Consider the following 26309-nt stretch of genomic DNA (forward strand, 5'->3'; position numbering starts at 1 on the left):
AACCAACTGATCCACACAGGTCAGGGCTAGGAGGCACTTTCTAAGAAGGAGAGCTGCTTAGGAAGTGAGGCTAGATACAGGCACGATGGATGCTAGAGAGGGACTCAAACAAACACCCATAGGTGTGACTTTTAAGATTTCTTCCAGGCCTGAAATGTTTGTTCCGTCTTTGCCCTCCTACTTGACACCCAGTTCTGGATGTAACACCAGACATCACTTTTGTGTGTGTGACATTCATAATCCAGAATTTTTTTTTCTTTTGCCTCCACAGAATTGTTACTAACAAGCAGAAAAGACGGAGAAGATCATTCATATAGCCCAGCTACACAGGAAATGACGTGAGGACTAATACCAGGTCCTCAGACAACACAGTCAGGGCTTAAAACACTTCCCTCTGGGCAGTGTGGCAGCACGGAGCCCCCACCTGAGATGATAAACCCACCCTCAGAATATGCTCAGATGATACTTGCTTCTCCCATACCCGCTGCTGAGTTATGGGCACAGTCTGCAGGTTAGGAGTCCTGGGCATGAGCACAGGTTCCTGCACTCACTGTACGACTTAGGTTCCCTGGGCTTCAATTTCTCTTACCTGTAAGAAACATGAACAATACTGGCTTGCCCCGTCCACTGCTCTAGGACTGCTGTGAGTCCCTTGAAAACACAGGTGGAAAAGGCCTTGGCAGGTGAGGAAATGTGATTACAATCACTTGAAAGGCCTACACATTGCCTTAGCAAGGTGCCCACAGACCTTCTGTCTAATCCCAGGCCCTCAAGAGACTCCACGGCCCAGAGGCTGGGAGCTCTTGGCTGGGGGAGAAGGGGGGAGTCCTATCCCTCCATGGGGCTGGGGGAGGAATATCCAGTGCCTGGCCTGAGGACCCACAACTGTCCACCCCTCCATGCCACTCTTACACCACCATTCTAATATTTTAGCGTGTTGATTCCTGGCATCTCTGTCTTGCCAAGCACCCCTCTAACTTCTCTCCACCCTCTTTATGCTAACACACCATGATTTCAAGCTTCCAGGTCTTTGTACTGGCTGCTCCCTGCCTGTAACATCCCCCTAAGTCTGCCTCCTCCTTCAGGTCTCACATCCAGCATTACTCTCTCCAAAAAGCTTTCCCTGACTTGTCCCCCCCAACCCCCCACCGGCTCCCATCCTTGCGGCCCCATCCTGGCCCAGAAGAGGTACCTAGGCGAATGCCTGCTGACACAAGATAGGACCCCATTTCTGACTTTCCTCCAAAAGAGGCACAGGCCTGCAGAACCTTCCCCCTAGAAGACCCTAAAGATGCAGCAAGTAGAGAAGTCTGCAAGAAGTGAGTTGGCAAGCAGAAGACAGAGGTGCTGGGACAAGTCATGACTACAGGCTTCTCCCTCACACCCCCGTACCTCTCCCTACTCCATTTTTCTTCCAATCACCTCTGAAAACACAATATGGTGACATTTGGGACGATGACTTTGAAAGAACACCTACTCAAGGGAAGGTCACCAACCAGCCTACCCTATCCACAGAACCTTGCTCCCACAATGACAAAATGCTAGGTACACTTTAATAACTGGCTGAATATTAGCAGCTAAGTCATAGTTACTGGTATTTATCATCTGCTCAGGAATCGGTGGCTACTGCAGTGGCCCAACCACTGTCCCAGGTCCTTACACCTGCATCATATTGATCCTGAGGTGTTTTCACCACCTCCTGCTGTGCTGCTGAGGAAGCAGAGGCTCAGAGAGGCTGAGGGATTTGCTCCGCATTATAGAGCATGTCATGTTTTGTTTGCTAAGTGAGAGCAAGCCCTACAAGTTTCAATATCCACAAGCCAACCTTCATAGCACAGAATCCAGTCTCACAAATAAGAAAATACAAGCTTACTGACATGCAAGACTGATACGCAACATTCCTAGGAAGCTTAGAAGCTGCTGTGAGAGAGAAGTCTGGTCTCCCCTTTCTGCTGGAGGAATCTGGCTAGAGTGCACTTCCACCAAGACCTCTAGCCCAAGCCAGCACCCCAAAGAGCAACTTCAAGAAATCGTTGTTTACCTTGACAACTTCTGCCCCAGTGTTTTTGCAGGCACACTGATCAGCTGCCTGGGCTCTGGGCTGTCCTGTAACATGCTCACAAAGAGACCTGTGACATCACTTACCCCTCAAACAGTCCCTTCCCCTCCCAGGACTGCCACGCATCTGTAAAAGCTGGGGACTGTACTAGGTTGGAGAGGGCACAGGTTCCACCGGGCGTGCTACTTTTGGAAGACTGTAGTGCCTATGTTAAGTAGGATCCTAAAGTCGTGTCTGGGCTCAGGGAGAATTATGACTGATTGATGGTGTCTGCCATGGGCCTAATATTGGAAGTAACTACCAAGTCCAAGGTATTTGTTGGCCCTGGTTAAGATGGTCACCACAGAAATGTTTTAAACTGTATGCTCATAATGCAGAATCATTGTCCTTGATCCCCCACCAAAACCTTTACCCCTCGTCCTCTTGCAGGCCCACTGACTTCAGAGCGTCTCGGGCAATGTTTTAGATCCAGTAAGATGGGAAAGAGGCCATCCATTTCACAGTCTACTGTTCTTAGAAAGACTTAGCAACAAGAAATCCTACACAGCTGCAAGCTGTAGAGGAAGAGAGGCTAGGTTTCAGCCAATTTTGTCACTTAAGTGCCCAAATGACCTTGGGGAAGTCATTTCCAAGTTTCTGATCCTTCTATAAAATGGGGACCAGAAGAAGCCCTATTTCCCTTGCAGTTAACTGCATTTGAACACCGCTAGAATATAGCTAGAATTCTCAAGGCTATAAAGGGAAGTCCATTATCTCACTGATTTTGGGATGTACACGAGACAGAAGTATTGTCCCATTTCTCAGAGGAGAAGGCTGAAGTTGAGAAGTGGAAGAACTTGGCGGAAATCCCACAGCAAGTACGCTGCTAATTGAGGAATTATGCCTGGGTCATCTGATTAAATCCACAGCCCTTCCCATTCCATTGCTCCACCTCCACAGCAAGGCTGCGTGACCAGGCTCCATGCAATCACCTCCAAGCCACCCTGGGCTTTGGAGCCAAGACTGTCTCTAGAAAGTGTTCCCAGGAAATGTCTTTTCACAACTCTGTGGGAATCTGTCACATAAAGCTTAGATTTACAGTGTACATTAACTTGGAGAATTGATCACCACCAAAAGAGTTAATTATTCACAGACATCACCTAATCTCCCTTTCCACTATACCTCCTTAAAATGGGCTAGTCCATGAGATACCTAGAGTGCTCAAATTCATGCAGACAGAAAGCAGAACAGTGGTTGCTGGGGATGGGGAGAGAAAAACCTAGAGTTGTTTAATGAGTAGAGTTTCAGTTTTGTAAGATGAAGAGAGTTCTGGAGATGGCTGGTGGGGACGTTTGTAAAACAATGTGAGTGTACTTAATGCCGCTGAACTGCACACCTCAAGAGTTAAAATGGGAAATCTTTATTATGTGCATTTTATCACAATTTTAAAAAATGGGCTGAGAAGGCTACTGAAGAGTTCTCTACAAATGAGCCCAAGCTACCATACTGCTTTCATTTTTTTCATCCCAAATCCAAGAGTCACAAAATAAAATATTTAGAACTACTTTAAGCATGAATTTTTAAAAATCTGATTTAAGTATATTTGTGAGCAGGGGCTCACAAATTTATACCCTGCTTATAATCTCTTTCCTGAGGTTCAGATAACAGAAATTAAAAAAAAAATCAAACAGAAAATAAAAAAGATTGGAGGTGATTAATATGTTAGTAACACAGAACCTTGGAAAGGAGCTAAATGGGAGATTGTGTGGAGATAAAAATAAAAAAACTTAAAACAAGGATTAACTAATATATTGTGTAATATTATAGAAAATAGAAAAAAAAAGTCATTGTCATCCCACTGTCCTAGGGCAAATACTGTACTATATTGGGTTGTCCAAAAAGTTTATGTGGTGGTTTCCGTAAAATAAAGACACATTTTTCATTTTTACCAAAAACTTAATTGATTTAGAGTATATCACCTATCTCCTGAGTAGTATAATGTTGACTGTGTTCAATTAATGTCTCGATTTGAAGTTGGTAGACCAAGTTTAACTGGTCTACCTGACCGTGGAGCATCGTCCAGCATGAAACTTAGAAGACCACTTTTGACACGTTCCATCAGTCCCAGCACCTTCTCCATACACTGCACAAATGTTTTGTGTTTCAGTTATGTTTTTACCTTTCTTGAAATAAGAAACCATAATACACTGAAAATGTCACTTATTTCCTTCCATTTTCAAATTAAAGTTGCTATACAAAAATTCACCAATCTTGATTAAGTTTTTCAAATGCACGCTATTATGACAGTTGTCACAATACAATTTAACAGAACTGTTTTGAATGAAGTTAAAGACAACTAAGTACTACTAGAGCCATCTTATGGGAAAAAACAAAAGAACTTTTTGGCCAACCCAGTATCATTCTATGCCAAAGCTTTTAAACTGTGATCATTTTGGAATGGCAGCCTTGCTAAAAAGAATTAGAAACTTCTTCTGCTTTCTTAAACAGAGGCAGTGTCATAGAATAGAGAAAAACACTGAGCTAGGACCAACTCTTGATTAAGCTCCAAGACTTTGGACAAAGAACTTCACCTCTCTGTTATCGCCAAGAACAGCAATAATAACTGCAACCTGCCTCCCTCAGCAACAGAAGCAACAGGGCTTTGTGAACGATGAAGTAGAATGTGAAAAGAAGTTAATAATACATTGGGAATGCTGAAGAAGCCTTTCCTTGATGACTGATGATCAGTATGAAAACCAATAGTAAGTATTGGAAAGTTCTGGCGTTAATTTTAAAACAAAATCACTTGTAGTACTTTCATTATCACACCTCTTAATTCACGACACTTCCATCTCCTCTCAGGTGAGCAAAGCTGTTTGCCTCAGACCTCACTGGGTCCTGCCTGACCTTGTGGACCGTTCCAGATGTACCAGTCCCTCTCCTCATTCCTTCAGTGCACCAAACACTTCCCACCCCAGGGTCCTGAACTCTGTTCCCAGTCTGCCCTGACTGCCTCCTTCCCTGAGATGCCTTCCTTATCCTTTCTGAATAGGTCCCTCTCAGCATGTACTTGTTTCCTTCAGAGGTCTTAGCTCAATTTGACAGGAGCGTGTGTATATTGTTACCAGCTTGGATGGGGATTCGAAGCTCCATGAGAAAAGAGTCCAAATCTTATCTACTTCCCTACTCTCTCCCTGGCTCAGCACTTGGCGCCCTGAGCGGAGGAATGGCTGATAGTTTGGAAGCAGCAGTGGAGCGAGGTGGGGAGGAGACGACTGGGATGAAGCAACCCTCTTCCCGTGGACTGTTACCACACTGCTTCACGTGCTCCTTGGAGAACGCGCTGGGGCAGCTGTTGCAGCGGCAGCTCTGCCTTTGCAGGTGCTGCCAGACAAGCCCCTCTCCTCCTACCCACATGGGCCTGTGCTGCAGGCAGGCACCTCCTGACTGCTACCACACCCTTGAGCAGGGCAACAGCCTCGTCATGAAGCGTGGGAAGCTTGGGAAGACAAGAAAGTTCCAGGAGAGGCTGGAACTAGCAAATCTATTTACAGCACGCTCAGTAATAGGCTTCTCATCAAGGCCCCCAACAGGAAACTGGCCTATGGAGTGATGACCCTGCAGAGACAAACCCCAGCTCTGAGTGCCTGGCTGGCTCTGACGGCTCTGGGCAGGCCTCTTCAGCTTGCTCTCGGCTCTCCTGGCCCCTGGACAGCCAACTCCTGTCATCCCTCCCACCCCCTGGCTGTCCTCCCCTCCCCCAACTATAGCATCCTACTTTCCGCTCGATACCCAGGGTGTCCCTTAAAATCTCCATCCACCTGGAGCTTACCCAAATTTTGAGGTCCTGAAGGTCACCTCCCTAAAGCCTACCTGGACTCATTCCATATTCACCAGCAGAGTTCTGCAGTCAGCAAACAGCCATCAAATGATCAAGTCCCCCTCAGACATCCCACCCAGACCACCTGACATCTTTCCAGCCATGAGACATGCATAGTCTTCAGCTATTTCAAGACTTCTCTCTCTTTGCTATCAGTTACGGCAGCAGCAGCTAACATTTCTTAAGTGGTTCCTCTGCACCAGGCCCTGTTCTCAGGACTTTATATACATTCTCTCTCATCTTCATGCTGAGACTGATGTCAGGTAATATTATTGTCTCTATTTTGCAGGTAAAGAAACTGAGGCCCAGAGTAGTTAAGCAACTTGTCCAAGGTCTTACAGCTCTGGGAGGCAGCTCAGGATCTGAAACCCAACAGTGTGACCCCAGAGCTATGCTCTTAATAACTATGGATCTGCATGACCTTTGGGGCATGGGCTTCTCCTTGCTGTGCCTGGCTTAGCTGTACACGCTTGAGCTTTCTAAACGCCAGCTTTCTACATTCCCAGGGAGCAACACAGCCAGGTGTGGATCATTAATGCAGTCCTTCAGCAACAACTTCAAGATCACCTGTGTGCTCGGCGTGTGCCCTCAGGGAGTGGACCTGAACCAAACTGGCTCTGTGTTTGTGGACCTTGTGATTGTCAGGAGGAGAAAAGTAGTGCACGAAAATCCTATTTGTTGAAGCAACAACATTGTTACCATAACCTGCTTTGGCAAGAATATCCTTAGAAAAAGCACAGAGAAATAGGAAATTAAGACCCTAGCTTGTTAGATAACAGGTAACCTTTGAAACACACAAACCAACTAAACCAGGTGTTATGATATTCTCTCACTAGCTTCCAAGGGACCAAAATCGATTTCACAGAATAGCAGACCTAGAAGGAACTCCTTTCTGCCAGGAAACAAGTGGGGAATCTGAGGTCCAGAGTTGGAAAGGGTCTTGCCTAAGGGCACTATCAACACGGCAGGAAGCCATGGTTCCTGCTCTCCATCCCCTGTCCTCTCCACGTCCTTGGGACTGGGACTGGAATAGGGCAAAAAGGCTTTCAAGCCCTCTGGGTCTCTAAGAAGAAACCACCAGGGGTTGAGGTAAGTGCCCACACTGACTGAGAGTTTTAAAGTCTTCGCGGTGGAGTACGGCACCAGCTCTTACCTTCAGGGAGAGTGGAACTGTCCTGTGAAAGCTGGATTCAGAAGGCCAGGATTTCTTCCCCAGGCCAACACAGGCCCAGCTCCAGCTCAGCCCTGCCCCGGAAGGACGGGAGTTTAAAAGGCAGTAGCTTCCCACCTGGGGCCACACCCAGGTGAGGCTGACTTCACCAGGAACCCGTTGGACTGGCTGTCTCCCAGACAGCAGCGGGCCAGGCCAGAACACCACCGCCTGGCTGCAGCCTGGCGCCTCTCCCTCGGGGCCCCACCTAGCTCCCACCGCAGCCAGGCGGGGAAGAGGCTTGCCCCGCTACTAGTGAGGCCAACTCAGCCTGGATCTTCCAGTGCCAGCCCCAGCCTGGGCTGGGTCTGCTACAGCCGCTTCCTGCTTTGGCTTTTCCTTTCACTTTGGTTTTTAACCCCAAAGTGAAACTAAAGACTGGGACGATGTAAGAAAGATGCTGAGAATTAAAGCCCCGGAGGGCTGAACACCTGGGTAAGGCTGCTGATTCACTGGGAAAATTGGGAGGAGACCCTCAACTCCAGGCCTGTTTCCCCATTGATAAAACAAGAGGAAGGAACTGTGCTGGTAAACTTAAAAAATGTTAGAACTTCCCCTTCCTTACTCCTGCCACCACTGAGGACTGAGCTGTAGAAATGACCTGCGGGGAACCCCACAGGGCCTCCCTGGTGGCTTGGAGGAGGAGGCAAAACTCTGGCTGCAGTGTGGAGACCCTCCTGGTCTCCCTGACTACCTCTCTCTCACTTGCCATCTGAACACCTTTTATCCTGAAGGACTCAGTACTCCTGTACTGAGGCAGAGTAAATTCAGGAAGCCCCTAGGTACCAGCCTGACCCTATCTTGGCAAAGCAGGAGAAGCCACTCACTAACAGATGCCCTAAAATTACAGCCTGAGGGTTGACGAAGCCATCTGCTAAGACTGGCAGCAGCCCACCCAGGACTGGTCCAAATTTCAGACTCTGCTAATCCCAGGGTGCCTGATACAGTGTTTAGTTAAGACCACTGTAATATGCTTTATGGTGTTTTCCCATTGGTTGGTTTACCAAGTCTTCCTAGCCTGGTGACATGAGAAGGCAGGGATGAACCTCTCTGACTCAGATGAGGAAAACTGAGGTTCAGAGAAGGGCAGGGACAGTGGCCAAGCCAGCTCTGGGGTTCAGGAGCTCAGTAAATATTTGCTGGATGAAAGAGCTTGCCAGCCCAGCTGTTGCCAAGCAGATGCAGCACACACCAGAGAACTTCAGGAAGGAGGATGCAGCGGGGGAAGGGGAGGGGGGAGACGCTTCTCCCTGGAGACTAAGTCACAAACAGGTCCCAAGGTACCCAGAACAAGAGTCTCCTTCCCCCAATCCTGGCTCCAGCCCTGGTGCCCCTTCAGCCCATTTCTTCCCTTCATTCCTTACTTCCTCCCATCTGTACCTTACTCTGGAGACACCTCAGTGGCTGAGGACTGCTGAGTGATACTAGCTAACTTTCTCCTCTCTGGGCTGGGGGAGAACAATGATTCTTAACCAAGGAAATTAATCTGAATCTGGGGTGGGGACAGGGTACTTTTAAAAATACACATTTTCAGAATGCAAAAGGTGGCAATCTGAAAATATCTAACAAAATGTAAGGTGCACAGACTCTTTGAAATAGTAATTCCACTTGTGTAGTTGTGGGAACGGCTCCCACAGCTACACATGCACACGCACAGACCTGTGAGGAAGGGCGACTGCTGCAGCGCCGTTCATAGCAGCGAGACTGGGGACAACCCACGTGAACCTGAGGACCAGACAAACCACTGGTGGTCCATCCATCGGTGGACTGCCACGCGGTCATGGAAAATGAGGCCACGGGCCTGTGTGCGTCCACAGGGAATCACCTACAGCAGAGAGAGACTTGTACAAAGAGGATGAGATACAGAACAGTGGGCAGAGACTATATATCACCATTTGTGTAATAAAAAGGGATGTTGCTGACATAGCTGCCTGCATGTGCAGAGCACTTCTGGAAGGAAACAAACATCAGACTGTTTATCGCAGTTATCTAGGAGCCTGGGTGGGAGAGACACTCACTTTTCACTGGGCATCTTTCTACAAAGCGTGAGATGTTTAATTCCATACATAGATTGTTTTTTTTTTCAATAAAAATATAATTTTTACACACAAAAATAACTCCAGCAAAATGTACCCAGAGAAGCCTCCCTCTAGGTTTCAGGCATCAGACTCCCTGGGGCCAGAGCCCAGGCACCTGGATTTTGAAGTTTCCTCAATGGCTGCTGGTTCAGCCTTGTAGAGCAGGCAGTCAGCCTGAGAGAAGATGGGGGCAGCCTGGGTACCTTAGGGCTCTAGGCATGGGAGAAAATGTCAGGGAAAACTTGACCCTAATTTGAAGAGGGCTTTGAACGTAGAACAGGCATAGCTAAGAGGAGGAGGTTTCCACTTGAAGGACTGGGGAAAGATAGAGTCAGGCTGGTAAGATGGAGGAAAGGGAAGGAATGGTTCTCAATATGTGATACTGGCAAGTCCCTTTCCCTCCCAAGACTGGTTCCCACTCACAAGAAGTGAGGGGGCCAGGCCAGAGTCATTGGTAGACCTGATATCCTAGGATCTGCCTTTATTTCAACTCATTTAATATTAAAGTAGGCAGGGAGGGTCCCCAGCTCAGCACATGGCCACAGGGCTCCACACCTGTGCTCACTGTAATCAAATATTTGGAGACTGAAGAAAATTCAGGCCAGGATCTTAGGTATAGCAGCCCTTGGGCGACATTCCCTGGGGGAGAAAGAGCAGATGGCTTTTTGTTGAGATGCCCTTCCTCACCTTCTTGTTAATAATTAAGTTATTACTGAGGACTTTTTTCGTCCCTTTTGAAGTTCAGTTTGCAGAGACCTGCTGCTTTGGCTTGCTTTACCATGATGCTCCAGGCTGAGTGCTCACAGGTTACAACAGTCTCGATCTAAGCCACAGGCCCAAAGTACAGGGGTATGCTGTGGGAGGGGCCACAGGCGAGCGCTCCGGAGTGTTGGGTGGGTCCTGACTAGACCTTGGTGGTACTGTGGACTCTGGGAGGTCAAAAATTAAGTCTCTAAGACAGCCGTGCTTGCCTCTGTATCCCTGGGCCAGCTCCCCACCTGGTACACAGCAGGCGCTAAATAAATCAGCAGTTCAGTCAGTGAATTCCAGAGTGACTTTGGTCAAATCACTCTGGAAAGCAAGGATGACGAGAATAGTAATGGTCTCCCAAGGTTGTATAAGGATCTACTGAGCTAAGGTGGATACAAGTACTCTGCAAGTAAGCCAGACAAACATTAGGGATATACAACTAATGTTCTGGAAACCAAATAAAAAGAATGAAGATAGGGGAGTATGATCAAGTTTACGAGAAAGCATTTGGCAAATAGTAAAACATTAACCAAAAGGGACGGCACAGGTTGCTCTAGTCCACTGTTACAATGTTTGAATGGCATTTCTCAGGCTGTGTCTGTTCCAAAGGAACACAAAAATCTCGCATCAAAACCTCTGCCCAGATTTAGGTATGAAAAACCTGGGTGCAGTACAATCGACCCTGCACATAGCTGGGCTCAGAGAGCATTTGCCAAAGCAGACTGGCACATGGACCCTGGGGGTGTTTACAGGAGGCAAGGGAGTGGGGCGAGACAAGCATGGAGGCTGTGCCTATTACATGGTTGCTCTGCCTCCCACCCGAGGCCGAGGCCCTGCTCAGGGGGCATACAGAGATCGACTGACCAAGGCTACAGTGTTCTAGCTGCATGATGGACCAACCATTGCTGCCTCCCACCGTAGCCACTTGGTAAGTTCCAGTCCCCTTCTCTCTGCCCAATGGGTATTGCCTGGGAAATGGAAACTGGGCTCCATCGCCTGGCTCTCCTGTCCTGAGGGTTCCTTGGAACAAGCCCTTTCCTGCCTTTGTGGGTGACTGAGTCCTCTGACTAGGCCAGGAAACACCCTCTGGTGGGGGTTAGCGGAGAATCCCCATGGGCCCACTGGATCTGCCCACTGTTGGACCAGCCTATCTCGGGAGGTTGCTCACAGCCTGGTGAGTAAAACTGCTGTTGCGAAGGCCCCTCACGTCACTGACTCTCCTACCTTGAAGAAAGTCTAAGCTGGCACCCAGCCCCAACCTTCCGTATCTTTAGAAAGCAGGGTTTGTGGGCTTTGTTTATTTGCATGTCCCAAAGTCAAGGGGCAAGACTTAGATTCCTGCAACCCTAACAGTAGGAGCTTCCTTTCTAAAAAGCAGAGCTGAACTATGGGAAGAGCCAGGGTTTGCACACAGCCAGCCTTGGGTCTGAGCCACATTTTCCTTATCTGTTAAATGGAGGTGGTAAGTCCACTTGCCTCAGGCTTGTTGTAAGGATTTCCTGAGAGCACCCGGGGAGGCCCTGGCACAGAGCCTGGCACAGAGCAGGTGTACGAGCAATGTGCTTAGAATGTTATTTCCTGCCCCAAAGCGGCAGCACCCAGTATCTTTTCTGGCCCATCAGGCCCCCCGCTGAGCTCTCTCCTCAGGACACACTGCAACATCCTCTGCTCTCCCAACTGGCCCTTCCCATTCCCACGGGCTCCACCTGAGCCTCGCCCTCTTAAGTCATCTAGATGCCTGCAAAGCTTCACTCCAATTCCAGCCTGATTCATCTTCTGGAAAAAATCCTCCAGTTGGACTGCCATGGCTCTAAAACCTTCCATGGCATCCCAAAGCCTCTGCTTTTCAGCTGATGCTCAACACGGCCTATAACATCCTGACCCCTCCCAGATTTTTTAGCCAGAACTCTGATGCATCAACAAAATTAGTCTACTCAGTTTCCCCAAATACGTGTTACCTTCAAGGCCCCATACTTCTAACTCTGTACAAACCAATCCCTGGAATATCAGCCCCGCCCTCTGTCTCTCTGAATCCAACCCCCTTCAGAACTCATTTCCTCTGGCTCACAGTCATTTCTTCCTTCTCAGACAATGCTTTTCCTCAGCGGATACTTAATTACAGACTGTCACACAATCTCTCATAATTGTAGCCTTGTCTCTCTTGTCAGAGTGTAAGTTCCCAGAGGCAGAGGGCCTGTCTGTTCTTTCCCAACCCATGAGAGCCTGGCCCAAGGCTGGGAGGGCAGGCCCCGATCAGAAAAGGTTTTCCAAACCCAGTTCAGCTCCAGGCTGAGCTGAGTGTAGCTCTGACCACTTGGAATCACTTCTCTTGCTCCTGTCCCATGAGGAAACTGATCACCGGCCAAACCAGACCTTGATGCTCCAGTTTTCCACGGGGCCAGTGATTTACAGAAATGGGGGAGACCTGACTGGGGAGACAGGGCTATGGTTCTTGCCGGGTCCTGGCATGGTCTGGCTCTGGAATCATAGGGCATGTCCTTGTCTGCCACCTCCCTGCTTCTGCTTCCTCACTGTGAACAAGAAATGATAATCTTTTAGCTCTAAAATACAGACTTTATTTATTTATTTTTATCCCCACTTGAGGAAATTTTTTCTCACTGCTTTGGAAAGAAAGAAATGGGGAGGCAAGAGAGGGGGAGAGGGAGAGAGAGACATTGATGTGGAAGAAAAATGGATCAGCAGCCTCTAAAAGAAACTTTGATCAGCTGCCTCCTCTATGTGCCCCAACTAGGGATCAAACCCGCAACCTAGGAAAGTGCCCTGACTGGGAATGGAACCTGCAACCCTTCGGTCCATGGAACCATGCTCCAACCAACTGAGCCACACTGGCCAGGGCTAGAATATAGATTTTATTTGTCTCTAAGGTAGCCCTGGTTCCCAGGAATGGGTGGATGAGGAACCAGCTGATTCCAACACAGGCTGAGGGTCAAGAGGCAGCCATAGCCAGGACTGGAAGAACGGGAACCTGAGAGATGCTTCTACTGCACACCTCATCAGCTTCATTAAATTCATGCTGACAACTCGACTGCATCCCTGCCCAGGTGTTCAATTCCACAGGCTTCACCCTGGCCAGGTCTGACAGTGTCTGCTGCCAGGGTCAAACAGGGGAAAGGTAACTTGTTTCTGGAAACAACCAATCCTGCCCAAAACAAAGATGGTAAGGAGGGGCCAGTTTTCTCACCTGTAAACTGGGGATACTGGTACCCGTATCATTGGATCACTGCAATAATGCAGTGAGATAATGCCACAGACTGCTTGGCACAGTGCCTGACACCCAATGAACAGCAATATAGTAGACAGGTTCCCGTTTCTTGAGAGGCTTTTACTACATGGCTTCTCATCCTCACAGCAACCTGTGAGGTACCATTTCCATCCCAATTTAACAGAGAAGAAAACTGAGGCGGAGAAAGTTGGCCAACCCAAGGTCGCACAGCAGGGACAAATCAAACTGTGATACAAACACAGGAAACTCTCAGTTCAGCTTTTCCCAAACTGTGGCCCTCAGCATCAGACTTTCCTTCCAGAAGGCTGGCTTAAAAACCCGATTCCTGTCCCCAGGCCTGCCAAATGAGAATCTTTAGGAATGCAGCTCAGGAACCTCAATGTTACAGAGATGAGGAATCTAAATTTTATGTATGAGGAAGCCGAGGCACAGAAACGTAAAGTGATCATAAGGCCATACTGTCAGCAAGAATGGACCTGGGACTGAATCCACAGTCCGACTCCAGAGGCAGCAGAGCTTCCTAGAGGAGCTGGCACGTGACAATGTGGGCCTCAAAGGGGAGGTCACCACAGAGGCGGGAGGGCACAAATAAAGGCCTGGAGCAGGAAAAGCCAAGCCAGTAACTGCCCGATATGGCTTGTGCTTCCAGGTCCCTGGGAAGTAAAGAAAAACATACGGAGCCACCACTGTGGCCCTCCCATAGGGGCCCAGGGAGACATTCCTGAGCCCATGGGTGCTCTGGGAGGAAAGCCTGTCCTGTGCGGTGTCCACAACCAGCAGGTCTCACTCAGTGACCCTGTGGGTGTGTCTGGCTGCTGCTGGGATGAGAAAGCCAGTGAAGGTGGTGACTCAGTCCCAGCCAGCCTCCAATCAGTCCCGTTTAAATCTGCGATGAGCTCAGAGGCTGGGGAAATGTCAAGCAAATGCTTCTGGCAGAACTGATGCCAGACCCAGAGGTGGCGGCCTGAGGGGCAGGCTACCAGGCAGAAGCAATCAATTTGGAGCAAAGCTGTGGGCTGTGGGGGAAGAAAAGTAAAGAGCCTTCAAGCCCACCCCAACAAACCCATGCTGTAGGGCCCTGAACAGGTGCCTGTTCTCTGGGCCTCCTATTCTTCACTCACCCGTGAAACTGAGAACTCCTCTAGCTTCCGACTTCCTTCTAGGACTGCTGTGAGGAACAATGGTCAGAAAAGAGCCTGGCAGATTACACAATGCCTCACACAGCAAATGAGAAATTAGAGGATTACTCCTATTACTCACTGAAACAGCCAGAAGGTGCTTTCCTTGTTGCCTGAACCCCAACCACAGGGGGCTGGGGGAGAGGCTGGGCATCTGTCTTCTTTCCACAAAAAGAAGTGATTCAGATATTATGGGGAGGTGAAAGTTCATATTTATCAAGGGCCTACTATGTACTGGGTGTTTTTTTCTTTTTTACACACAATCTCACTTAATCCCCACCCTAATCCCGCAGTGTAAGTATGATTTACCTTGAGTCCAGATGAGGAAACTAAAGCTCAAAGAAAGTTAACTTGACCAAGATTACATAGGCAGTGAGTGATGGAGACTGATTAAAACCAGGTGTCTGTGGCTCTAAAATCCGTACTATTTCTACTCTCTGGAAAATTGTGTACAGACATCTCTCATCTTATTGCACTTCATAGATGTTGTGTTTTTTACAAATCGAAGGCAAGACCCTCTGAGACCAGCAAAGAGACCCTAACTCACTTTACTGTGGCGGGCTGCAACTGTTACAGAGCAGAGGGGGTGGGGGTGGTTCACGATAAATTATTACAGAAAGGATTCCGCCTTTCTGTCTCTGGAGGTTCCTTCCCCCCACGCCCACCTGCTAGGTTCGCAATGCCCGCCACCAGAGGAAAGACATCTCTCAATGCCAGAGACTGGTGAAAAGGAAAGGAATTGTTTATTTAAAAGTTACACAAACTTAGAATAATGACCTAATGTCTTCAATAAGATACTAAAGTCCTCTAGAATACCCACAGATGCACAGTCCTTCCCTCTCCCTGTGCCCAGTCCGGGGTACCGTGTCTCAGGAAAAGAAGTAGAAGTCCGTGATTCAGGCTCCCGGCACCATCAGCTGTGTAGCTGCTGCGATCTCCAGTTAATCCAAAGCCATGTGGCACCTTCTCACGGCCCACCAGCAAGAGTCCTTTCTCCCCTTTTCTATGGCTGCAAAGTCTCTCCTGCTGCCTAAGCCGCGTGGCAAGAAGAAGCACTCCAAAACCTCGTGGTCCTCTCTACTCTCCTTCAGAACCGCGTGGTCCCTTTTTCTCTACTTCAGAACCACATGGACCTCTATCTATCTACTTGCTTCAGAACCTCATGGTCTACTCCTTCCTTCAGAGCCGCATGGTCTCTTCTTTCTCCCCCTCCCCAAAACCTTGTGGTCCTCCTCCTACTCTTTGAAGCCGCGTGGTCTCTTCTCCCTATGGTTGCGGGGCCTAGGTTTAAATCCCAGTGCCCATCTTCCTTTGCAGCCCTATTTCTGACTCCTCCTACAGTCAGCTACACCTGCCAGCATCCCTGTATTCTTCCAGCTTTTCTGGGCTGCCATAGTAAGTCTGGGCAGGTGTGGCCCCATGGCATGGAGCCAATCATCTCCACGCTCTCACGCAGGCCCTGTAACCAGGGGGAGTTACTTCCCAGTCCCATCCTGGGTGGAATTTGGTCCCATCCCCCTGGCTCAAAGCATGGCCACAGCTACTTAACACATCCATGAAACCAGTTAAAGGTTATAGATATGTTAAATGACTGTGCCAGGGGTTAGCTGCAAAGCTCTTGCTACCCAAAACAGCTCTGAATGGCCCTGTTCCATGTGTCCCATCCCCCTTGGCTCAGGCCTGTGGGGGTGAAGACATCCTACATACATTTTTCTAATATTTCCTGTACACCCTGAGTCCTGGACCCCATTACAAATCCCTTCTTGGGGCCCTCCTCTTGGCTGCACCCTGCTTCACAACCACACCTGCAATCTCTCTGAGGTATGCCTGTTTAGGAGGCAGAACATGCCTAGCCCAGCTCCAGCACTGCCTGCTGCTGGACTTCTCTCATCCCCTTGCCCAGTCAGGACCCCTCTCCTGCGAAACCCCACAGCTCATCATCAGTACGCACCTGGCAGCATTCAGCCCGTTCTCCCTCTTATTCTGTGTCAAACATACTTTTAACAGGTAAAATGAGATGCAGGTGCAAATAGGTGATGTTTGAATCACCTTAGAACCCTCAAATGTCAGAGCTGGAAGCACCTAAGAGACCATGCCTAACTCTCATTTTTCAGAAGGAAAAATACAGAGAGGGGGACTCTAGGTTGAAGTGACACAGCATCAGAGCCAGGAATAGAACTTTGGCGTTCTGCCCCACAGAATTTCTTTAGGGATTCCATGATTTCAGAACCAGTCATGGGACAAGGATTATTATTCCCATTTTACAGATAAGAAAGCTGAAGCCCAGGGAAAGTGGCCTCTCTGAGAGTGGGTGAGATGAGGGGACCAGAACCTTGATCCTTCACTTCTAGGCCAGGAACCCAACCCCTTCTCCTCCGCACTGCAAGTAGGCTGTATAGTGTACTGAACATAGGCCCTCAGGAAAAGTCACTGGGTATTAGAAATGTCATTATACACCAGTGGGCAGGTGACACCCTCAGAGGCAATGCCAGGAACAGTACCCAGGAGTCCTGGCTTGACCATCTGTGGGTCCCTGGTCTTTTTGGGCCTCATCTGTAAGGTAAGTGGGCTACCATAGCTGATCTCATCTCCTCCTCCAAAGTTCTGGGACATCCTTAGCTCCTTGACAGCAGACCCCAGCTGTTCGTGGAGCCTCTCTGGGCTGGGGACTTTGTTTCACCACTCTACAGGGAAGCAGGAGAAGCAGCCAGGGCTTACAACTACAAAGTAACTATTCCCAAATGCCACGGGGCCAGGCAGGGACTACCCTCAGACAAGAATGGGGTGGGAACATGGAAAATTCAGCTGTCTCCCAGCACAGACACCCAGCTGGGCATGCCTGTTTGTCTTCACAAACTAAAAAACGGCCACCGGGAATCAGGGAATAAATACGGGATGGCCTATTTCCTGACCTATCATAGGAGCAGGGGGTGTTCCCGAACAATCAGGTGGCAATGGAGTGCAGGGTAAGAACTCTGGCCGGGGTTCCCGGGCCCTGATCCCTGTCCTAGCTGTGCAGGAACTAGCTGAGTACCCTGGGCAAGCCGCTTTCCCTCTGCAGGGGCTCGGTTTAAAGACAGGGTGACAGTTCACAAGACATGTCTACAGACCTCTCATTTGATCATTAAGACAACTTTGTGAGGCTGGTACAATTCTTCTCTTTAAAAAGGTGGGGAAACTGAGGCTTGGAGAGGTTGAGGGTCTCTCTCAAGGTCACACAGCTTGAAGCTGGCAGATCCCAGGTCCCAGAGGTCTTAGACCACCAAACCCAATACTCAAGGGTGGTCAGATGAAGAACAACTCTCTTCCCTCATGCTCATTACGAGTCTCTGCCAGACCAAGGCAGCACAAACCCTTGTTCACCTGCCCAGTCTGGTGGCCTGCAAAGTTCTGGCACTAAAGCCCACGGCCCAGCTGCTTAGGAGGCCGCACCCCCCTGTAAAATTTCATTACTCAAGTTGGCAAGAACGCAGCCCCCACCCCCAGGAGAATCTAAATAAACGCCCAAGTGATATCACATCCTGCCAGCTCCAAAATAGTCCAGGTCTGCCCACAAGCGATCACAAAGTGCCAGGCCATGCAGGGCCAAGCGGGCAGGGACGCCCAGCCCATGACACCCTTCACACACTCAAGCAACTAAAGCAGAAGCCTCAGAGCAGGAAGGCCACCCACTCCCAGCTCCACCAGCCAGCCCGGCCCCTCCCCGCTTGCCCCCTTTGTTGGGAGGCCCAGAGGCTCCTGCCACAGTGCCAGCCCTCGCCCCAGCGCCAACCCCATGGAGCCTCAGCCGCGGCCAGCCTGCGGGCGGACTCCGGCCCGACCCAGACACCCCACCACTCACATTGCTTCAAGAGCTCCAGACACAAAGCCATGAGGGCCGGGTGGGGGTCAGAGACCCAGAGACCGGCAAAGACAGAAAAGGGGAGAGGGAGAGACACAGGAGCAGAGAAGGGGAGACACGGGACTGGGGCAGAGAAAGCAAGGGGGTGAAGAGCCCCGGGCAAAAGAGCAGGTTCAAAAGGGGGCCTTCAGCACAAGAGACACTGAGTGGTGAGACCAATGAGATAGATGTGGGGGCAGAGAGGCAGGGAGAGCAAAGCAGGGGATCCCCACCCAGAGAAATGGGGGGGGGGGGGCGGGCAGAGGCCTGAAAAGAGACAAGGAGAGACAGCGACAGGGGACAAACCAAGGGAAAGCAGGGAGGGGCCCTGAAGTCGGGGAGCTGGGGAGCTTTGTGGGGTTCCAAGGAGACCCCAAGGGATCTCGGAGATTCCAATGTGTAGGGGGGACACCAAAAGAGGGAAAAAATCCTGAGGAAATGCGGGCTAAGAGGAGGCAAGACCCCAGGGATCTAGGGGTGCAGATGGAAGGGCTCCCAAAGGATATGCGGGAAGCTCAAAGGGGAGCCCTGGGGGGTGTGGAAGGTGTTCTGAAAGACCCCCAAAGATGTGGGGGCGCTCAGAAAGGGAGGCTCCGAGGGATGAGAGAAGCGCGTTGAGGGCACCCGAGATGGGGAACGAGGGAGGGGCTGCGAGGCAGCGCGAGGGCAGAGACAAAGAGACAGCGAGCCGGGGAGAGACAAAGCGGGCGGAGCGGGGAGACCGGCTGAGGGCTGGCGGCTGAACAGGAGGACGGAAGCGCAAGCGGACGGGTGGACTGACGGACAGACGGACAGACGGGGAAGAGGGCGGGGGCAGGGCCGGGCGGGGGCGGCGCCCGTCTCCTCGGGGGGCCGCGGCTGCTCCGGGCGGCTCTGGGCGGGCCCCAGGCGTCCGGGCTGAGGCGGCGGCGGCGACGACGTGGATCGGACAGATGGACGGAGTGACGGACCGGCTGGCGGCAGCGGCGGCCAGCTGCGGGCACTCACCCTCCTCCCTCACGCGGCCCGGCCCGAGGCTCCGGTTTTGTACGCCTGAGGGGCGGGGCCTCTGGGTTAAAGACCCGCGTCGGCCCCGCCTTGCCCCGCCCTTCGCGTCAGCCGCGCGCGCGTGAACTGGGAATCTTGGGGCTTGCGGGGGCGCGCAAAGCCTGCGCGGCACAAGGCCTGCCGCGCGCGAGCACGCGGCTGGCCTGGTGCGCAAGCGCGCGGGGCGCTCAATCCTGTGGGAGTCACCCGACGGAGAGAAGGAGCGCGGACCTACGTCGGCACGCGCACGCCAGGGCACGGGGTGGGGGGATGGTGGCTCCGCCCCTCAAGCTGCTCAGCCTAACCGGTTCCAGCTGGAACCGGACGCTTGCTCGGCGCGGGAGGCGGATTAGAAGCGCTCTCATCCTTTCACCAGTGGGACAGCTATCGGCTGCTGGGGGAAACTGAGGCCTAGAGCAAGCGTCCTGAGGTGGTCTTTTCATCCTTGTAGGGCCAAGTTAGACCTCATGTACTCCTGACTCTTGTCGTAACTGTTCATAGTTGTCCCTGCAGCTCCATTCCTCACTCTGCTGGCTTTACCTGAGCCTCCCAGATTGGGTTGGAATCCTGGCTCAATGTCCGGAGGGCTGTGTGACCTTGGCTGCCCATTCACCCTCCCTGAGCCTACATTTCCTCTTTGATGTAATAAAACCTACACACCCACAGTCCCCTGGAGGGCAAGTGCATTAGGTGCTGCTTAAATTCAAAAATGCCTCGTATCCCTCCCAGTTCCCTGCTTCTACCCTGCAATTCCCCCTTTGTCAAAGTTCAGAGTCCTTTCCCGGCGGGTCTCATTCCCCCGGACCGCACTTACAGTAGGTCTGTCATCCACAGACGCAACTCCTGCTTCCCAGCCTGCCTTGTGGGGTGACCTAGGCAAGTGCCTTCCCTTCTCCGTGCATCTCTTTTCCAAATGTCAAATGGAGAAAAGAAGGGGCGCCTCGAACCAGCAACCCGGCAAGGCTCTGGTCCCACGGAGTTCGACCCCAAGAGGGCGCAGGAGCAGGAGCTGGGGTCCTCTTCCCCTCCCTCTTCTCACCCGCTTCTGGATGCTGCGCTCCAGAACCCCCACGACTTTGGAGAGGCAGAAGATGAAGCAGAACAGAAAAGGATCAGAAAGAAAAGGGAAAATAAGAGAGATGTGGGGACTCCTGAGCCTCAGGGGTAGAACCAGCTCCCCAACCTGGTTCTCTTGTAAGAGACCGGAGGAAGAGCACTTTGAGTTTCTTCTGGGAGCTCAGAAAGCTGCAGTGTGCCCCTGCTGTACCCTCCACTGGTGTCCCTGTAGGGCCACAAGTCCCTCCTGTGCAACAGCACCCTCTCCCCTGAAGAACAGGGAGCGAGCAGCAGTAGTGGAATTCCACAGCAGAAATAAGAAAGCAGAAGCTGGCCCTGGCTGGTGTGGCTCAGTGGATTGAAAGACGGCCTGCGAACCCAGGAGGTCGCAGGTTCAATTCCCTGTCAGGGCACATGCCTGGGTTACCGGCCAGGTCCCCAGTAGGGGGCACGTGAGAGGCAGCCACACAACGATGTTTTTCTCCCTCTCTCCTTCCCTTCCTCTCTCTGTAAAGAAATAGATAAGTAAAATCTTTAAAAAATAAAATACAAATAAATAAAACCTTTTAAGAAATTGCCATTTAACTTTCCAAAAATATTTTAATGTTACTATATCATGAAAGAACTAAGAATGTAATGTCAGTTATTTTGTGGCAAAAGTAGTTTCAATTTTCAGCCTCAAGTGTATAAAATCTACTTCAAAAGAAATTATGTAAATAAAAGACAACTTTTGTGGTATAAATTAAAGGGAGAAAAGAATCCTACTGAAGATGATACAGTGTTTCAGACACCACTGTCCCCATCTTTGCTTAAAGGCACATGACAACAAAAGTAACTGAGGGTTATTGGGCCAGGCACAGTGCTAAGACTTTGAACATATTAGCTTACTTTGTCCTATGCTGCATGTGTACTATTCACTTAGTGTTTATCTTTAAACTGATTTACTTAGAAAAATTCAGGAAGCCCCTATACATGAGCACGACTGTGTCTTGCTCTGCCCCAGCCGTACCAGCCCTTGCTCCTCTTCTAACACACCAGGCACCCTCCTACTCCAGCGCCTTTGTGTCACTCCTCCCCCTGCCTGGCATACTTCCCCAGCACACCTGGTTCCCTCCCTTCTTCCAAGCCTGTGCTCAAATATCTTTCTCAATGAGTTCTACCCGAGCTACCCCATTTATGCTATGGTACCCCTCCCCTCACCCTGACAGCACTCCCAAGACCCCTTGCCCCCTACCACTTTCCAATAAACCATATACTTATGTGTCATTTATGCTTTTTGTTTTGTCTGCCTTCCTCTCACCCCATGTACTCTCCATGAAGGCGAGGGTTTCTGTTTTGTTCACAGATGTGTCTGGTGCCTAGAGCACAACCTGGCCCATTGCAGGTGATCAATGAACATCGAGGCAATGAAAGGGCTGCCTGATTGCAAGGCTCATGTCCCGCTATACCAGAGGGCCTCCAACGTTGCATTGAAGTACTCTAGTCTCTCCTCCTTTGGGGTGACTTCTCCACCCTTGACAGTTCAAGGAACGCCTCTGTCTTGTTCAAGAATCTTAGTCCTGGCATCGGCCTCCCCGCAAGTCCTTAAACCCAATCACTATTTCCTCCAGAAGGTCCAATGGGTCTGCCTAAAAATAGGATTCAGAAGAGTGATAATCCACGCACTGAGCATAAACTAGGCACTCAATTAACCAGGACCATATCATGTCCAAGGCCTGGAGGAGCCCAGGGAGGAAGCTGCCTTCTGCCCAGTGCCCTCTGTGGAGAGTGCCTGTTTCAGGAATAGGGGATTCTGGCTCCTCACTAAGCACTCCAGGAAGGTCTCCTGGATCCTCCCTCACTCTCAGACACTGTGGCCCTTGCCCAGGCCTCACTGTGCCTTTCCTGGATCACTGTACCAGCCCCCAGTTCATCAGCCCGTACTGCATATATTATTCTCCCTGAAACTCTGTGATCATACTGCACCTCTTTACCAGGACCGTGGGTGGCTCCCCAGTAGACAGGATAATGGCCAACTCAAGTCAGGCAGACCCAACTGGAAAACAGCTGCTTGGGTGTTTTCCACTAACAGGGTGACCTTGACTAGCCATTCACCTTTTCTAGGCTGCAGTTTCCTTGTAAAAGATCTACAAACATGTGTGTGCATGTGTATGCACACGCACGAGAGGTTAACTGGGTTAAATCAGGAATGTCAGATATGTGCAGCTATCTCGGTCACAGCAGACATCACTAGTCAATGGTGGCACACTTCTCTGCTTAACTAAATCTCACTCCTGACCTCCCGGGTTCAGAGATGACACATGAGTTGAAGTTTATTTGCACCTCTGGACATGATGGTCTTTGAGGTTCCTCTCAGCTTTGACACTCTGGCCACTGGACTGTCCAGCCTGACAGGGGCCTGGGGTGTGATAACCAGAGATTGTGGGGGTCTGGAAGACCTCCACAGAGAGGGCTGGAAGACAAGGCTAGCTGGAGGGCTGACTAATTACTGGAATTTGGTCAGCCTCCCTTTTTGTGTCTATGGAGGGGGAGTGAATCAGAGAAGAAACTGGGAGAGTTCTCAGGGAGGGGAAAGGGGACAAAGAAGGGAGGACAGAGCATTCTGTGACTTGAGAAAAAGTATCCAAGGATCCCCAAACCCAAGTCTCACAACATGGACCAAGAATTTGAGGCACAGGGAAGGGCCAGGATCCGCCCAGAGTGACACAGCAGAGCTAAAGCTAGAACTCACAGTCCCTGAGCAAAAGTGTTGTTCCCCAGGGCAGGAACACCCAGCTCAGCCTAGAGCCTCAAGCGTTGCTAGCGAGTGACCCCAATGTGTGTACCTCTGTGTGTGTACCTGTGTGTACATGCGTGCAGGGGCAGAGAATGCAGTTGGCAGGAGCAGGGGGTACCACCCCGCAGCCTACTACCACCACCCTTGGGGTGATGTCACAGCCTCCCCTGTGATTCAGCGGGAGTGGGAGAGACACAAAGGAAGCCTGGGGAGAGAGGAGGGCCAGAAACTGGGAGGGAAGAAAGGGATACAGTGTGCAGGGAGAAACAGAGCTGAGGAAGACAGACAGAAGGCTGAGTCGGTGGGGAGAGATCAGGAGAGATCGGGAGATGGAGGGGAGGGGAAGCTAGAAGAAAGGGGTGGAAAAGGGAGGAAGGAGAGGAGAATGAGCACCAATGGGAGGTGGGGAGAGGAAGGCGAGAGAGAGTGCGAGGGAGGGTTTTCTTTGTTCTTTCTTGGAGACAGAGAGGGGAGGCAGGATAAGGCAGACTGAGGGGTGGTGGCACTCCTGTGGTCTCTCCCAGGTAAGTCCTTTGGCTGGGGAGGGGCGTGTACATACAGCCAGGCCGCTGCTTCCCCACCATCCCAGCTGGAGCCGACCCAGCCTGCCAGTCACCTGCCAGAGCTATTTCTGGAATGTAGAATCTGGGTCAGAAAGGGGGAAGGACAGAGGTGGTGGCATTGGCAGCTGGGAAGCTGGTTAGCTCTGATTCGGTGGGTGGGTGGGCACTCCACGCCCTGCCCATGGCTACTCCTGAGGGGTCCATCCCTCCCAGGCTCTCACTGTCTCAATAACCTCCCCCTACATCTACCCGCCTCCGCCTATGTGCCCACGTGAAAGTGACAAAGAGCTTTCATGCCCCTTGGCAACTAGGGGCTCAGAACAGCTGTAGGTAGTGGTGGGTGGGGCCCAAACTGTTCACTCCTTAGAGACGGATGGTAAGGAAAGGGGGCAACCCCCTGAGCAGGGTGACCCCTGAGGGGAGACAGTGAATGAAAGAGGATGTGCCTGCGTGTCTGTGGGTTTCTGTATGGAGAGAGGTGATTATGGGCAGGGCTGCCACTATGGCTGTGCAATTTTTACACTGATTAAGGATGCCACACGTAAGGGGGCGTGCCATTCACAACAAAGACATAATTGAATTATACTTACTATGGCAAATTTCTGGCAGATGGCAGTAAAGGTTCTTATGCTAATAGAAAATTGTACATTATGACAATTTTTCAAGAGACAGCAGTTATGTGTTAGGAGGGGCACCCTTTCCTAACCCAGCACAAAGACACTGTATGGACCAACTGTGGCTCTGGGCACAGATCTGAAAGGCTGGTGGCTTTGATTTTCCCCAGGAAATAGGTGACTTTCATGAGCATGAGGGAATCAGAGGGTGGAGGAGAGAGGAGCAAGTATTTAGGGCTCATTGTGGAGACTTGGAGGGAGGGCTGACCAGGGAAACGTGGTCAGTGAAATTATTTGGTGGCTCCAATCTGCTAGAGGCAGGGTGTCCTCAGAGGCGTGGAGGTGGCATGAGCCTTGGAGACACACATGTATGTGAGTATGTGTGCAGGTGTATATAGAGATCATGTGTACAGGTGAGAATATCAGTGTGTATGTTTTTACATATGTTTTCATATCATATATAGGTCTAAGGGTACAAAAACCTTACATATGTCTGTAAGCAGGTGCATATGTGCACACATGTCTTGGGAGGTGATACCTTTTCGAGTGTTTTGGTTTGGGCTAAAGCCCCAGTTGAAAATAACTGAAGCTCTATATCCCTACATTTAAAGGCAAATGCTGAGAACTTCCGGCCAAGATGGAGGTGTAGGTAGGTGTACCTTGTCTGCTTGTACAATCAAAAGGACAACAAATTTAAAAATAAAAAGTAACCAGAACTGCCAGAAAATCAAACTGTATGGAAGTCCAACAACCAAGGAGTTAAAGAAGAAACATTCATTCAGACTGGTAGGAGGGGTGGAGATGGGCAGCCAGGGCGGAAAGGAGGCACAGCAAGGCAGGGACTGGCAGGGGAGCGAGACAGACCACTCAACCCAGGGTTCCAGTGTGGGAAAAGAAAGCCTCAAAATCTCTGGGTATAAAAACCTGTGGGGGTTGCAGTGGCGGGAGAAACTCCCAGCCTCACAGGAGAGTTTGTTGGAGAGACCAACAGAGTCCTAGAACGTACGCAAACCCACCCACCTGAGAATCAGCACGAGAAGGGCCTGATTTGCTTGTGGGTAGCGGAGGAAGTGACTGAAAGCTGGCCAAGAGATGAGCAAGCAGCACTGTTCCCTCTCTGACCCCTCCCTCACATATAGCACACAGCACAGTAAAGTGGATTGCCCCGCCCTGGTGAATACCTAAGGCTCTGCCCCTTACAACATAACAGGTGTGCTGAGACAAAGAAATATGGCCCAAATGAAAGAACAGATCAAAGCTCCAAAAATAGAACTAAGCAATGAAGAGATAGTCAACCTAACAGATGCAGAGTTCAAAACTCTGGTAATCAGGATGCTCATGGAAATGGTTGAGTATGGTCGCAAAATAGAGGAAAAAGTAAAGGCTATGCAAAGTGAAATAAAGGAAAATATAGAGGGAACCAACAGTGACGGGAAGGAAACCAGGACTCAAATCAATGATTTGGAGCAGAAGGAAGAAATAAACATTCAACCAGAACACAATGAAGAAACAAGAATTCCAAAAAATGATGAGAGGCTTAGGAACCTCCAGGACATCTTTTAATGTTCCAACATCCGAGTCATAGCAGTGCCAGAAGGAGAAGAGGAAGAGCAAAAAATTAAAAACTTATTTGAACAAATAATGAAGGAGAACTTCCCCAATCTGGCAAAGGAAATAGACTTCCAGGAAGTCCAGGAAGCTCAGAGAGTCCCAGAGAAGTTGGACCCAAGGAAGCACACACCAACACTCATCATAATTACATTACCCAAAGTTAAAGATAAGGAGAGAATCAGAGGAGAGAAAAGGAGAGAGTTACCTACAAAGGAGTTCCCATAAGACTCTCAGCTGGTTTCTCCAAAGAAACCTTGCAGGCAAGAAAGGTCTGGAAAGAACTATTCAAAATCACGAAAGGAAGAACCTACATCCAAGATTGTTCTATCCAGCAAAGCCATCATTTAGAATGGAAGGGCAGATAAAATGCTTCCCAGATACGGTCAAGTTAAAGGAGTTCATCAT

The 26309-nt window shown here is 50.2% G+C and overlaps 1 protein-coding gene across 2 annotated transcripts in view; it reads right to left on the reverse strand.

Annotated features, from left to right (window-relative positions):
• Window positions 1–26309, reverse strand: part of DLGAP4 (DLG associated protein 4) — a 131375-nt gene that overhangs the window by 37642 nt on the left and 67424 nt on the right. The window contains exon 1 of one of the 2 annotated variants that reach the window (XM_053926225.1): window positions 18220–19239. The exons of the other annotated variant lie outside the window; for it this stretch is intronic. Coding sequence (XP_053782200.1) covers window positions 18220–18250 — 31 coding nt within the window. The 5' untranslated portion in view covers window positions 18251–19239. Of the gene's footprint in view, window positions 1–18219; window positions 19240–26309 lie in introns of those variants that run through there. 2 annotated transcript variants of the gene reach the window in all.

Source organism: Desmodus rotundus, chromosome 6 (assembly GCF_022682495.2).
Source record: "Desmodus rotundus isolate HL8 chromosome 6, HLdesRot8A.1, whole genome shotgun sequence".
Classification (NCBI taxonomy): Eukaryota; Metazoa; Chordata; class Mammalia; order Chiroptera; family Phyllostomidae; genus Desmodus; species Desmodus rotundus.